At 40.8% G+C, this 13,694-nt stretch overlaps 1 protein-coding gene across 1 annotated transcript in view; it reads left to right on the top strand.

Annotated features, from left to right (window-relative positions):
• Positions 1–13,694, top strand: part of astn1 (astrotactin 1) — a 406,706-nt gene that overhangs the window by 132,658 nt on the left and 260,354 nt on the right. Inside the window, exons 10-11 of the mRNA XM_061084738.1 lie at positions 9,558–9,642; positions 12,847–12,921. Coding sequence (XP_060940721.1) covers positions 9,558–9,642; positions 12,847–12,921 — 160 coding nt within the window. The remainder of the gene's footprint in view (positions 1–9,557; positions 9,643–12,846; positions 12,922–13,694) is intronic.

Genomic DNA, 13,694 nt, shown 5'->3' with positions numbered 1-13,694 from the left:
AGGTAGAGCGGCGTTGTGTTGTATTTTCTCACTGGGCCTGTCCTGCGCTGCCACCTCTGCCAGTTACACCTCCTCCTTCTTACACTGGGAGGGAGGTATATCTTGGCTATTGATTTACGACTGAAATAGAAATATAGAAAATGTTCTCTTCTTTTCTTAAATCTATTTATCCCTCCTCCTCTGCCGCATTGCATAAAGTTTGTTTTGTTTAGCATGGGGATGGTTGATAGCACCACAGTGTTGACAGATGGATGAGAAATGGGTGGAAATGATAGATGTGAGCTCGATGGTTTGCCTGCACTGTTGTGTTGAGGAAAAGCATCGTGTCGATACCTGACTGATAGTTCTGCTTGTGGCCCAACAACAGAACACTGGAGGAGTGTAGAGTTAAAAGTAAACGCCAACGTAGCAGAATATTGTTCTTTAATTTAATCTCCACTGGTCTCTGAGATCACACAACTCTCGCTTTCTCACAATTTATATCTTTGTAGTTGTTTTTAAGATTGCTTGCAGAGGCTGTCGGCTGAATACCAAAGCAAGACATTGATATAAAAATGCAGCTGGGATGTTGAAAGCAGCTCCTTGGCTGTAATAGCACGACTCACAACTGTAGATTGATGGATGTGATACACGATGCGTGCAAAGACTCTGATCTGTTTTAAAGTACACAGGGGGATACATTTTGAGCATATTCCTGACATATGGAGAAACACAACAATTATGAAATGTGAAGAGGAAACATTTCATATGAAACAATGTAAAATTAATGTACAGAGATTTCTTTAAAGCCACACTCGAGGCCCATTGTTTGTCTTTACCATGTGCATCAACTGTACCTTATGTTTTATTCAAGCCACAGACCACAATCCCATTCCAAATGATGAGAACAGTTTGCTGATAAAACAGAATTGTAGAACATTTTGTTGTTTAACAAGCTTTTCATCACTCGCTCTGCCAGTGAATAAATTGCCATCCGGCCTGCCTCTGAAATCCACCATGGAGGAAGCATAAGACCGTAAAACAGAATATTTTAATACATCTTGTTGTTTTAATACATTAGACAAATCTTAGACAAAAACAAACACTTGTTTTGATCTAGTTGCACAGGGACAGCACAGTGTTACTAGCTAGGTTATGGTGGGTTGAGGTCGAGTCAGGTGGCTGCTCTGGTCGCCTTGGCAACATTCTCCATCCTTTGTGTGGTGGATATCGCTGCAAACTTTGATACAGGAAAGCTGGATGCAAATCCCATGTAACACACAAGTAAGTGGGTGTGGTCATCATTCAAATTGTTGTCAAGGATTAGCATTTGTGATCTGTTTGTAAGTTTGCAGCCAAGGTGAGGAGATGACAGATGGCAGGAACATAGGAGTCAGTGCAGCGCAGGTGGGAGTGGATGACAGGGGGGTGGAGGTGTGGCAGGAGAAAAGGAGAACAAGGTAAATGTGACATCAAGGGTTGACAGGCGTGACACCATGACTCTGGGTCCCTGATTTGATCTGTGCCGATTTAGGCCTGTGACATAACCCTTGAAGTATTTGCTACCTGACTGCTGCCCCCTCAATATGAAGCGTATTCATGTTTTCTAGTGTTAACATTCAGGCATTTAAAGGTATGTTAGGTTTTTTTAGTATTCTGAAAAAAAAAAAGAAAAAGTGTCTGTGGTCTGCCTACATCACATTACATGTCATTTAACTGACGCTTTTATCCAAAGTGACTTCTAATTAGTGCATTCAACATCTATGAGGGGCCGTACACATCTTGCCCACGGACACTTCGGCTTAGGCTGGGATTCGAGCCGCCGACCTTCTGGTTGGAGGGAGAACCGCTCTACCCCTCAGCCTCTGCCTGTGTGCTCAGCTGTGCACTGAGTCTTTAAGGGATAGTTCACCCAAAAATCTAGAATTCTAGATATAAAAACTATTTGTTAACTTTGTTTGAGCAGAATACAACACAATTTAAGTGACTGATGACTCCTTTAAATGAGAAAAAACATCAAAAAAAAACACGAAATGCCTCCATTCTGGTCCTGTGGTGTCATCCAAGTGTCCGTGAGTCCTGACATTCAAATTTTCAAATCATTTACACCATGATTTCAGCCTAAATGTCCATTTGTCCTTTTATCAGTGGACAGTTTTTTTTACGTTTGAAGAAGTGGTCCCCATTTACTTCAATTGTATTGGATTTGGCTGCAACACTGTACAAATGCTGTTTAAATATCATAGGGCAAGAGTGATGCTGTATTCAAAGTACAAATGAAACTGGAACAAATGGCCCCTGAGGATATCCCTCAGATGTCCACAAAGTAATAGTTCGTAACAAACTTGATGTACTGTCAGTAACGCTGACGTTTTGGTATGAATGATGTGCAACATATGGCCTCCCTAATGGGCTTTGAGATATACGATATGTTATATATATAGCAATTGGTTGTTGGTGTTTTGGTGAGGTTTACCTTAACCAACCTAAGCCTACACAACTTTTGGCTAAACAATGTGAAAAATATTATTGTTACCACAGATCCCCCTAAACATCTGATCAACCTGTTGAAGCATGTTACCAGTCTCTCTTTCGTTTGCTTTGGATATTTTAACCCTAATACTTGCAAAAGCTGCTTTCAGTTGTTTGGGTATAGTTCTTAACATACTGGTTTCATTTTTGGTTTAGTTTTAATTAGTTATTTGTCTCCATAAGAACATGATGAAACGTCACGATCAATGAATGAGACTGATCAATGGTCGAGTGTGTATTGACGGGACCTCGCTATTTTCAAACCGAAAAATATACAAAGTGTGTATTTTCACTGCATATCAGAGATCTTGCCTTTACTATTAACTGTGTGTTATGCTGGATGTTGCGAGGTGTTGGTGTTGTCACTGTATTTGCATTCGAGTGATGACTCTACAAAGTGATGTGACATTTGTAGCAAATCAGTGTCAGGTCATCTAATTAAGGCCTTTCAGTCTATCTCTGTTCAGAGAGCAACATCCCTTCATGTCTGAATAATGTACTGTTTCCCCCCCAAATGGAGATGAAACAAGATGGACACAATTAATAGTTTTAGTTGTATCCAGTTTCTTAGAAAGTCCGTGGCAGTGCGTCACTACAGTTACGAGTGGAGGAAGGAATTCTCACATTTAAAGCGGAGAAACTGTCTTCCTTGTTTTACATCTATTATTCAGCAGCCCGACTCTCCCCAGGGCAATACAGAGTGAGTTCTGAGACCTTTCAATGAATCCAAAAGCTGGATCAGTGTGTGTGACTCATGCCTCCTTTTTTTGGAGTCATTTTCTGAGACTCGCCCACACACCCAAACACACACTCTGTCCACTATGTAAAATGATATACGGACCAGCAGCACTGACAGCGAGGCTTCAGTAATTGTATTGTATTTTTCATAGGATGCATTCGTAATGAATCCCTCATGCATATGTGTGTGTCAGTGTGACAATGTGCCAGTAGAGTGAGTGAAAGTTTGTGTGCGCGTGTGTGTGTTGCAAGGAGATTGCAGAGGGGCTATAGATAGCTTAAATCCAAAGGTGGAGGAGATACTGATGAAAACTGAGATGGGCTGTGACAATATCTGAGCTACTCTTGCAAAACATCAGGAAAAGATTGAGGCTGCTGTAACGAGCGGCGCCTTCCTTCCTGCAGGAGCCCTAAACCTGGACCATTTGGGTTCTGATGTTTGTTGGGCTGTTTTCCTTACCTTCTTTCCTCTGCTCTGTCTGCTCTTTGTGTGTGCGTGCGTGCGTGCGTGCGTGCGTGCGTGCGTGTGTGTGTGTGTGTGTGTGTGTGTGTGTGTGTGTGTGTGTGCGTGTTTGTGAGTGTGCGTGTGTGTGGGGGACACAAAGAGTCATGTTGTGCCTCTGGAGACACACGTTCCCATATCATAACATACTGGCTTTCTTTAATGTGACTGCCTAAGGGATCGGTGTGCAGATATCTGCTTGAAGCGAATAGTTTTCAGCACAAGTTGCACATGCACAATAACACACCGTGCTGCTTTCGTCGATGCCCAAGAGATCACCAGCTATTTAAGACTCTATACGTTTTTCTGAATCCGGTTGCCCTAAATATAGTATTGTCACGTGTTTTAAAAGGTGAGGAATAGCAGAGAGGTGGGAGATGTGGGAAATAAAGTGCAAAACTGTATCGTTGCCTGTTTACTGAGCTCTTGGAATGTCACACCTTCTTAGTGTAAAACAAGTTTGAGTTCAGTGCTGTGGCCTCAGAAACACTAATGAAAAGAAGATGAATGATTTGTTCAGCGGCTTTGTAACAAATCCAAATGAAAACACTGCAGCTCCTGTCGTCTCATTGCTGCGCTAACATTCTTTTTTTTTCTTTTCTTTTCTGGACACAATCCAGGCTGTCATTCAAATTGTAAAATCCGCTTTCAGATGGCAAATATTTCGGATCTTTCGCAGCATGTTAAACAAAGCAGCAAAGTAGCAATTATGTTCAGAGGTACACTATCGGCACGTTGGGAGTGCTGCCAAGGAGAGTGTTGGAGCAGCAGCCAAGTGATAGTCAAAAGTCTATGAGGAGGCGGTTTTCACTTCCTGAGGATAAAGGGACTAAATAAACCTGAGTAAAAACACATTAATAAAAGCTGTCATTCATCAGTTTCCTACAACAATTTGTGTATAAAATATTTTTTTCTTTTCTTTGTCAGTCTGTTATTTAGCAGGATTGCACAAAAACTATTGGATGGCTTACCATGGAATGTGGTGGATAGAAGCAGCATGGTTAAGGAAAGAACCCATACAAATAAAACAAATGGGCAGATCCAAGGTTTCTCTTTCTCTTCACCATTTGAATTTGCCCCATTCACAAATGGAATTCAGTCGCTGGTAAATTCCGAGTGACGGGTAAACAGACTAAATAGTGAAAGACAAGAATGAGAGAGAGAGGGAGAGAGAACTGCATTGCACTTCAAGGGTACGAGCACAACAGCAGCTTAGTATGAGGTCTAACTGCATGGACCGTAAAAGTTTTAAGGGGGTTGTCTTGGCCGTGATCACATCAAATAGTGCAGCAAATTTTATTATCATTCATATACAATTTCTTTGGTCGCTTCTGAGACTGTGGCAGGACCAATTACAAAATGGCGGGTTAATGGGAAACCTTTCTTTGACATGGCGCATGGCGATGGATTAGCCTTGGCAGAAAACACTCTGAGTGCCTTCTAGTTCTGTAGACCTAAACATGTTATGTGATGTTTTTTGGGACGTTTCTTTCAGAAAAATACAGAACATTCACTGAGAAACTGTAGTGAAAACACAAAGAATTATCTGCACTCTGACAAGTTGGTAGCCTCCTAGAAGACATTTGCAACATGACCTTTATGTTCTTTTACAGGTTCAGTGAGCCAGAAAAAACACATCACAGAATTGGCTAATAGATTACACTTATTTGCCACAAGTGCATTTGATGAGCTCCTTTTGTTTTGTCGCACTATGAGCCTCAAGATACCTGGTATACGCACAGGTATAAGTTTAGTGAAAGGTCAAACCATCCAGGTTGTAGCATTGACATGGCACCATTCATTTCTTTCTCTCTCTCTCTCTCTCTCTTTTTCTTGCTCAATCACTTGACTGAGGGTGGTTGCCATTTGTGGTCTTTTTTAACAGTGTGAAGCACAAGTAGATTCACATTGCATCCAAATCCACTTTTTCCAACTAAACTAGTACACAAATGGATATGAATACAATAGTGCACCTGATCATACTTTAAGACCAACAGATTTGCTAGTTTAACAAGATTGGGAATTGACAGGAAAATGACAACCTGTCAGTCTGACACTAGTAAATCAATTTGCATTGTGCGTTGCATTGTTGTAAGGTAGAGCCCTTCCAGTTAAACCAATCAGATTTAGCCATGCCTTCATGTTGTTGCATCATCAGCTGTCATCTCACTGCTGTACATCGTGATGCATCTCTCCACCGGCAAATTCACCCCGAGTTTTCACCACAGCCACGCAGCATCCATTGAAAATTATTGGTTTTAATAATCTGGCTAAAACCTGGTAATTTTACAGCGATTGGTGTTTGTTCTTGTCCAACTAATTTTCCAGATATCGGTAATTATCTTGATAAGAACAATATTATCAACATGAATAAAGCAGAACTGCTGCCCTTAAATGACATAAGTTGACTTTTACACAAGTTCTGACTGTCTCTCTTTCCTGAACTAATCTGAGCTTTGTATCTTTCTTTAAATTCTGGCCTAAATGTCAGCAGCAGTGTAGACACAATGCACTTTTCTTTCTGACTCTCCTTCACTTCATGTTGGCAAAGCACTTAAAAAAAATGAAGCTCCTAAATTTCTTTCTGCATTGTTCAGTCAAAAAAGCAAAGCAAATGGATGTTGAATATTTATAGACCTGCACAGATGGATATGCAGTGTTTCAGAGGGATTACTTATTGGCACAATGTGTTCACATTTCCTTCCATCTTCGTCTTGAGTAGGATTCAGTTTTTTTCCTTGTCTCTCACTCAAAGACTCTTTGAGTTTGAGCTTAACTGGACCCGGTCTTGGAACTGATGTAGGATTAACTCAAGAGCACACAGTGATGCTCTTGAATTTATTATAACTACGCTTTTGAATATAAATAGACCCAAAAGCACAAAAAAGCTTGAGTCATTTCCTTCTGTGAATATGTGAGTATGATATACTGTAGCCTGGCAGGTATTGACAGTTGACGTTTTCCATTACCACTGGTGGATATAGCCTTGGTGCTTTTCCCTTCACTCCCCTCCCATTGAGCATGAGCAGAGCATGTTGTACATGTTACTCCTGAGTAACCCTCTAAACCAAAGGTGAGACCCCATCAATCATGCTGAACAAAGTCAAGGCCGACATTTCTCCTGGGAGCTGACAGCCGAACAAAAAGCTGATGCTTCACTGTTCTTTGCTAAAAGGCTTCACTTATCAAGAGCATGCCAGCAGAGCGTATGGAACAAATCCAAATCCCTCCACCACTCACACTGGTGAGATTTTAGAGTTGTTTTTCTTCAATTTGTCAAACAGATAGCAGTAGATAAGCATACAGCTTCAGTAATCAAGCATCTGTTAAACACATAAGATCCTGAACCAAGGGTCTAGAGACCAAAGTCCTCCGGTCGCTGTGCAGTACAGTACAGATGAGCACTGCAGCCTGTGTGATCCTGTTAACACTTGCCCCAAAATGTCGGATTTCCGGACATTGCTGTGCCAGCCAGGCTTTCCTATACTAAATAATTACATTGTTAAGTGTCTATTTATTAGACTAATCAATGATGTAATCACTTCACATCACTAATTAGGTCGGGGGTTATTCAGTCACTGCAACCAGTCAAATAACTGTGGAAAGAAACAAATATAAACTGAGTCAATTAAATCTACACATTTAAAGTAATGATTAAAAGTTAAGTCCAGTATTGACTTTCAGGATGTCTGGCAGCCTTTTCCCATGGTGCATAAAGTTGGAAACAAAGTTCTTTTAGATTTCTTTTATTGGCCAAGTATATTTTCACATATAGAAAATTTACTTGGTTAGGTTGGTGCATAGAATATAACACAACAATATTTACAAGTAGACAAAGTATTAACTGAAAAAATGGCAAAAGAGCAAATATTAACAAAGGGGAAAAAAATAAAAAAAATAAGAGACCAATGTTTTATGAAATATGAAAAAATAAGTTAAGCAGGACAATGGGTAATACTCTGGAAGTGTTAAAAAGATGCCAGGCTTCGTCCAGACCTCCAAACCAATATACACAGACATACTGCACGCTATAGTTGCTTTTTTCTGTCTCTAGATCCTCGAGGCAGTATGCCGAACATAGCTGTCACCAACGATCCACACTGTGAAGATGGGAGCAAAATAAATGAGTGTAATAAAGGCTTTAGGTAATGAAAAATACAAAGTTCACTGAAAAAGGACATTTTTTATCAGACAGTCTGTCATGTAACATCTACTGTATGAAAAAGAAGGAGAAAGCAACCCGTGGCTGAGTTTTTACATAATACTGAATACTGTATGTAATGGCATCTGTGCAAAGTAGCTCAGACTGGTACTAAGAGTTTATGTTATATGCAGCGAGTGGAAGCATCACAGGTAGCCAAGACCTCAACAAGTGAATGTACTGAAAGAAATGAACATCTTGTGAGAAAGTACTGTACCTGTCTATCTGAGCAGTCCTATTCAACGTAATCACTTGCACAGCACAACAGCAGTACATGTAATCCCTAGTGGAGATATCTATCAGTATCATAAATATGCTTACAATTTACACCAGCAGTATAAGCGACTAGAACAGGTTTAGTATTAAGTATGGCTATGCTAGCCAGCATCTAACAATTGATGGGGAAAACACTAAATAGCTACTATCAAACACTAGTTAGCGTATGAATATAAGTGGCTGTGGTTAGCACTTTGTCCAGCGCCTTTACATGTAGGGTTTCTGCCGACATAGCAAGTTTGTTTTGGCCCAGATTAGGCGTACATCCCATATACCGACCACATACCACATGGAATGGTGGCACTTATGTGGCCTAGTCCCGTTCTCCAGATCTGGGTGGCAAGTAAGACATAGCAACACCGCATGGCAACAAAAGGGGTGCCAAATTTGTTTTGTGCTATTTGGGTAATAGCCGGCTAGCAATGTCAAGTAGCGCAGCCCAGCTTCTTACCTCAGTATCTTTGCCATAGCTACGGTGGGCGTGTTTGCAACCAGGCGTCATTTTACCAACTTCATCCCCACCTTTGCTCTACATTCTTGCCCAATTTCGAACTAGGAGTTAGGAAGAGTAAGGTGGCGATGGCCAAACAGCCCGCAGTGATCGTCACAACCAACCTATGGGTGACATCTATATCTTTATATACAGTCTATGTGCCTGGCTCCCCTCCCCGAACAGCTGATGTCACAGCATGAACAGAATGTGAATCTAGGAAGTAACACAGTTGGTTGGTCTACAAATCTCGCTTGCAAATTATAGTAACAATTGTTGTGCCTACCTTTGTTTAGTTTTATCAATATAGGGTGTACATTAGGTATCATGAATGCATTGAGGCCTATGGACCCTGTACTGGGAGTTGAACTAGCCTGTCAGCTGCTGGCATTGTAGTAATTCAAAGACCCTGTCGGGCATTGTGCTCGTATCAGGCTTATGTGTATACGCATTCATTATTGGAGTTCTTTGCTTTGCATGTTTCCAGAATAAACAAGTTATTTTCATGCTAATTGTGCCTCAGCTAAAAAAAACTCATTATGCAACACGAGGGCTGTCATTCCCGTGACCCATTAAAAGTGCTCCTGCTGGAAAACTTTCTGAGCTTTTGCTGTAAAATTTAGACAAAACTATGGGTTGGCTGGCTGAAGGAAAACCGACTACATCATTAAAACATAAGAGATGATAAAAAGTATTTTATCTGCCTGAAGAGGATTGTCTTTTCGCTAGCTCTCATAAGGGAAAAATATAAGAAGAGGAGCAAAGGGAGTTCTCCAGTGAGAGAAACGAGGCACAACTGTAATGAACACGTGATTGAATCCATGTTTCTCTGTTTGCAGGAGATTGCCTCTGCCTGGACGGATACATGAAGGACCCAGTCCACAAGCACCTCTGCATCCGCAGTGAGTGGGGGCCCAACCAGGGGTAAGCTACTCTAATCACCTGAAGAGGACAGTTAATGGCTGTTCATTATCAAGCTGAGAAGAAAGAGGGATGAATAATTCACCACAAGGAAATCCTCCTATGTATCAAGGCCATTAATTTTCTTGGACAGATAAATGAAAAAGGGGCCGTGATGATACCGAAGCCAATTATCATGTATAAGTCATGTTTAGGTGCTCATGAGTTAGGAGTAACTAAACTATAGATTCACAAGCAACTAATTATCTGGATGCAGAGAACAGTTATTAACTGTTTTCAGGGCTAATCCAATTTTTACCTGATACATTACAAAACATATCAGGATTGTAAACAGTATTAAATTGAATTAAATTGCAATTAAATCAGAAATAAATCATCAAGCAGTTTCATTAATCCATCCAATACTATCTAATTTTATTTATTTGAAAGAAACTCCAGCCCCTGTCTTATTTTGGGCTTTTTGTTAGAAACATTTGCCACTTCCAAGTTCCATTATCCCATCACTGGGACATATTCAGGTGTAACCTCTGCAGCCACAGCGTGTTTTCAATGGCTGCAAAGCTACTCCCCATGGGGTGTATTGATCTTTATGTAAAAACTAACAAACTAACAAGACAGTTGTGTGAATGTTAGCACAATCAATAGATTACTTTTCAGACAATTATTGTCAGACAGGTTATTGGTGTTTTATCATGTTATTTTGATTTGCCCCTCTCTCTGGGTTTAAAATCACCTCTATAACGATTCATTATAATGATTCCAAGTGATGACTTAACATATTTTGGCTTTGAAAATAGCTGTTTCAGACTGTGCCACAGGAAGTCATATAAATGTTTAATTGGGTTCACGGTTTCTTACTAAAAAGTCCTTGACATTTGGCCAACACCACATCCCCGGTGCCAAACACTGGGTTTGTTGTTTGTGCAGTTACTTTCCTGGACAGAACATGTCACCTCTGAAAAGACAGTGTTGACTAACTGGACATAGAAATACACAACATCTATCAGTAAAATGTAAAAGCCTTACAATATATGTTGTGATTTCCTTTTATAAAATTATATTACGAATTCATCGTTCAAATTAAAATTTAAACAATATACATACTGAAACGAATCAACTTTTAGAAAAGAAAATATTGCTGATAATAAACACAGGATACATCTTTCCTGTGGCACACTCAAGGCTCCATATAAGTGTTGTGATATTTTAAAGCAACACTATGCAGCTTTTACAGAATAACAGTTCTAGCGCTGAAGTGGTTTTCATGTAGAAAACCATTTCCACGTCCCACTCACTGTACTGAAACATAACTGAGCAGTGGTTATCACCCATGGTCCCTGGCTTCCTAAACAAGAAGAGCTGCTACTGTGACGAACACACCAATCTTTGTTTAGAATTTCTTTATGTTTTAAGTTTTCTCACTGAATATCGGCGATAAGCACTGGCTTTTAATGACTTCACTTGAAGCTGTAACCAACAGTCAGTTCAACAAGAGATCTCAAGTTACATATAGCGAGAACAGGCCCTATGGTTGAGGAGTGGGGATGAAGGGGAAACATTCTCTCTATTCTAAGTCAGTGAACCATCAAAATTACATAGCATCTGTTTTTCTAAGGTATCACAAATATAGTGTTGTGCTTTAAAATAAGTAATTACCCCCCCTCAGAGAAATGTTTGCCAATAGAAAAGGAAATGTGTCATCATTATGGTTTTTCATTTTCAAATAACTATGTACTAGATCTCTTTAGAGACAGATTTGTGATCATGCTTTATCCCCTAAACTTGTATGGTCAAGTAATTGGATTAAATGAGCCCTTTACCTGTTGTATTTTCTTCTAAACAAAAAGTTACTGTTGCATGTGTTTGTAACCAAAACATACTGTGTATTTCCTTTCCTATACAACATTTGCAAGTGCGCTTTTCACATACAATATTTTGCATTGTTTATGTAACATTTTCCTTGTGTGCAGTCTTTTGTTGGCACATGTACTGTATTTATATGGCCATGTACACCTCTAAACTCTAAATCTGGGCATTAGGAAGAAGCCTTCCACAGCAACATGCCCTGGGTCACCTGCACAATGACACTCCAGCATGTGCAGCCTTGTGCACAACATGAAAACAAAGCAGGGATCCATTCATAAAAACATCATCCACAGCATCACTCATGGTCAAAATTCCACAGGGCGCCTTTTAAGAAATGCCAAGCATAAATACATTCCCTGCTTTGATATTTTTGTGATGTTTTGTGGACTGGCGCTGGGTTTTCCTACCAAAAGAGGATTTCATCACACACTGAGACTGAATTTATTATGAATGGCGAGAAAAGCTCAGCCTATAAAACCACTAGTGTCTGGCTTGCAGCAGACAGATCGAGCTGTATTCTCTTTATTTTCACTCTATTACACGTCAGCTTTGAAATGTGGATTTTTGTTTTTTTTAGACATCCCAATTTCCCCCCTCAGACCTGTGCACCTCTGTATCTCATTTCCCTGGAGCTCTCCCTGTGTCTCTGTCACAAGCGCTCCCTGGGGTGACTTAAATGTTTAATGACCGCAGCCTGTGGCATGGAAGCTGCCCCCCCCCCCCCCCCCCCCCTTCCTTGATGTTCTTTTTGCTTACAGTGGTGTAGGAGTTTGCTCAGAATGACATTGGGCCCTTGTCACTTCTCCTCCTTACACTCTCACTTTGCAGACTGTTTAGTCCCCGAGCTGCCACTCCCCATTAATCTCCATCATTCTCCCTCTCTCACTTCTGCCTCCTGGCATCTGTCTCATCCCCTCGGCGTTCCTCTCTCTCTCACGCTCTCCGTGTCTCTCTTTTTCCCGTCGCCTGCTCGCTCCGTCACCCTCCGTCTCTTTCTCCCACTCTGTCTCACCCTGTCATCCTCCCTTATCCCCTCCCCCTGGTAAATGGATATGAGCCGAAGTCCCACTGCATGTCATCTGCCGGAGAACACATTTTTCAATCAGCATGTTTACACAGAGCACACATCGTAATGCCGCTTGTGATTTGTGGAGGCTTTTGGAAGGCGGGTATGACGCAAAGTTCGACACTGAAATATGGCTTGTGATTCCAGGAGGTTTAGATTAGGGGGATGGATACACTGAAAAATGTAACACTTCTCTTGCTTTGATTTTAAAACAATTTTATTCTCTCTCCTCTTTTTTGTCTCTTTCTCTGATCTTTTCTTTTTTTCCATGCCAGTCCCTGGCCCTACACTATCTTCCAACGCGGGTTTGATCTTGTGATGGGAGAACAACCCTCTGATCGCATTTTCAGGTGAGGGAAAACTTCACAAAACTTTGTTTTATATGACTGCAATTTCTGAGGTGCTGCAAAACTCTTTACAGACGATTGTGTCATCAGATAAATTGTTATAATCCCAGTACACCAGCTTTGATTATCTCCTCATGATTATTAGGATGCTGAGCTCTGGCTGAGCTCCGGCCTACTGTAGCGGTGTTTCACTTAAAGGTGCTTATTATCTCTCTGGTCATATCTGTGCTCTGCTGCTCAGACTCAAGTTTTAATTGAGCTATTGCAGGTGCATGCTTAGTTTGGAGCAGCAGTTCATATTTATCAATTCCTTGTGAAAGTGTGATCACATGAAAAGAAGTCCTTTCACAGGATTGCAATGTCTCACTTGGGCTGCTTTCAGACATTCACCGAACTCCAGATATTCTCCTGTTATTCTCCTGAGGGGGTGCATGTGAGACAGCAAATGTCTGATTGAGAGAGCGAGACTTTCTCTCGAGTCTCTCTTGTTGAATGAGTCCATGTGAGAACACAGCAGGAGATCCTCTTCAGGATTCACCGCCAAGGAGTGGGCATGTTGATTATGTCTCTAATATGTGACCAAAACTGAAAGAAACAAAAATAATACAAATTGCTCAGTGAGAAAAAGACACAGACCAAGATGCCAAGAGAGCTTTGCATGATAAAATCGCCTGTGCCGATGTGCTGTAAAAAAAATACATGTGATATCCTCAAGAATTTATACATTCCGTCCTCCCTCCTAAATGTTGCACAACCCTTCACCTGAACTCCTGATA

The sequence above is a fragment of the Limanda limanda genome, chromosome 13 (assembly GCF_963576545.1).
Source record: "Limanda limanda chromosome 13, fLimLim1.1, whole genome shotgun sequence".
In the NCBI taxonomy this organism is placed as follows: domain Eukaryota; kingdom Metazoa; phylum Chordata; class Actinopteri; order Pleuronectiformes; family Pleuronectidae; genus Limanda; species Limanda limanda.
The sequence above is the reverse complement of the archived record's forward strand: the minus strand, read 5'-3'. Positions and strand labels throughout refer to the sequence as shown.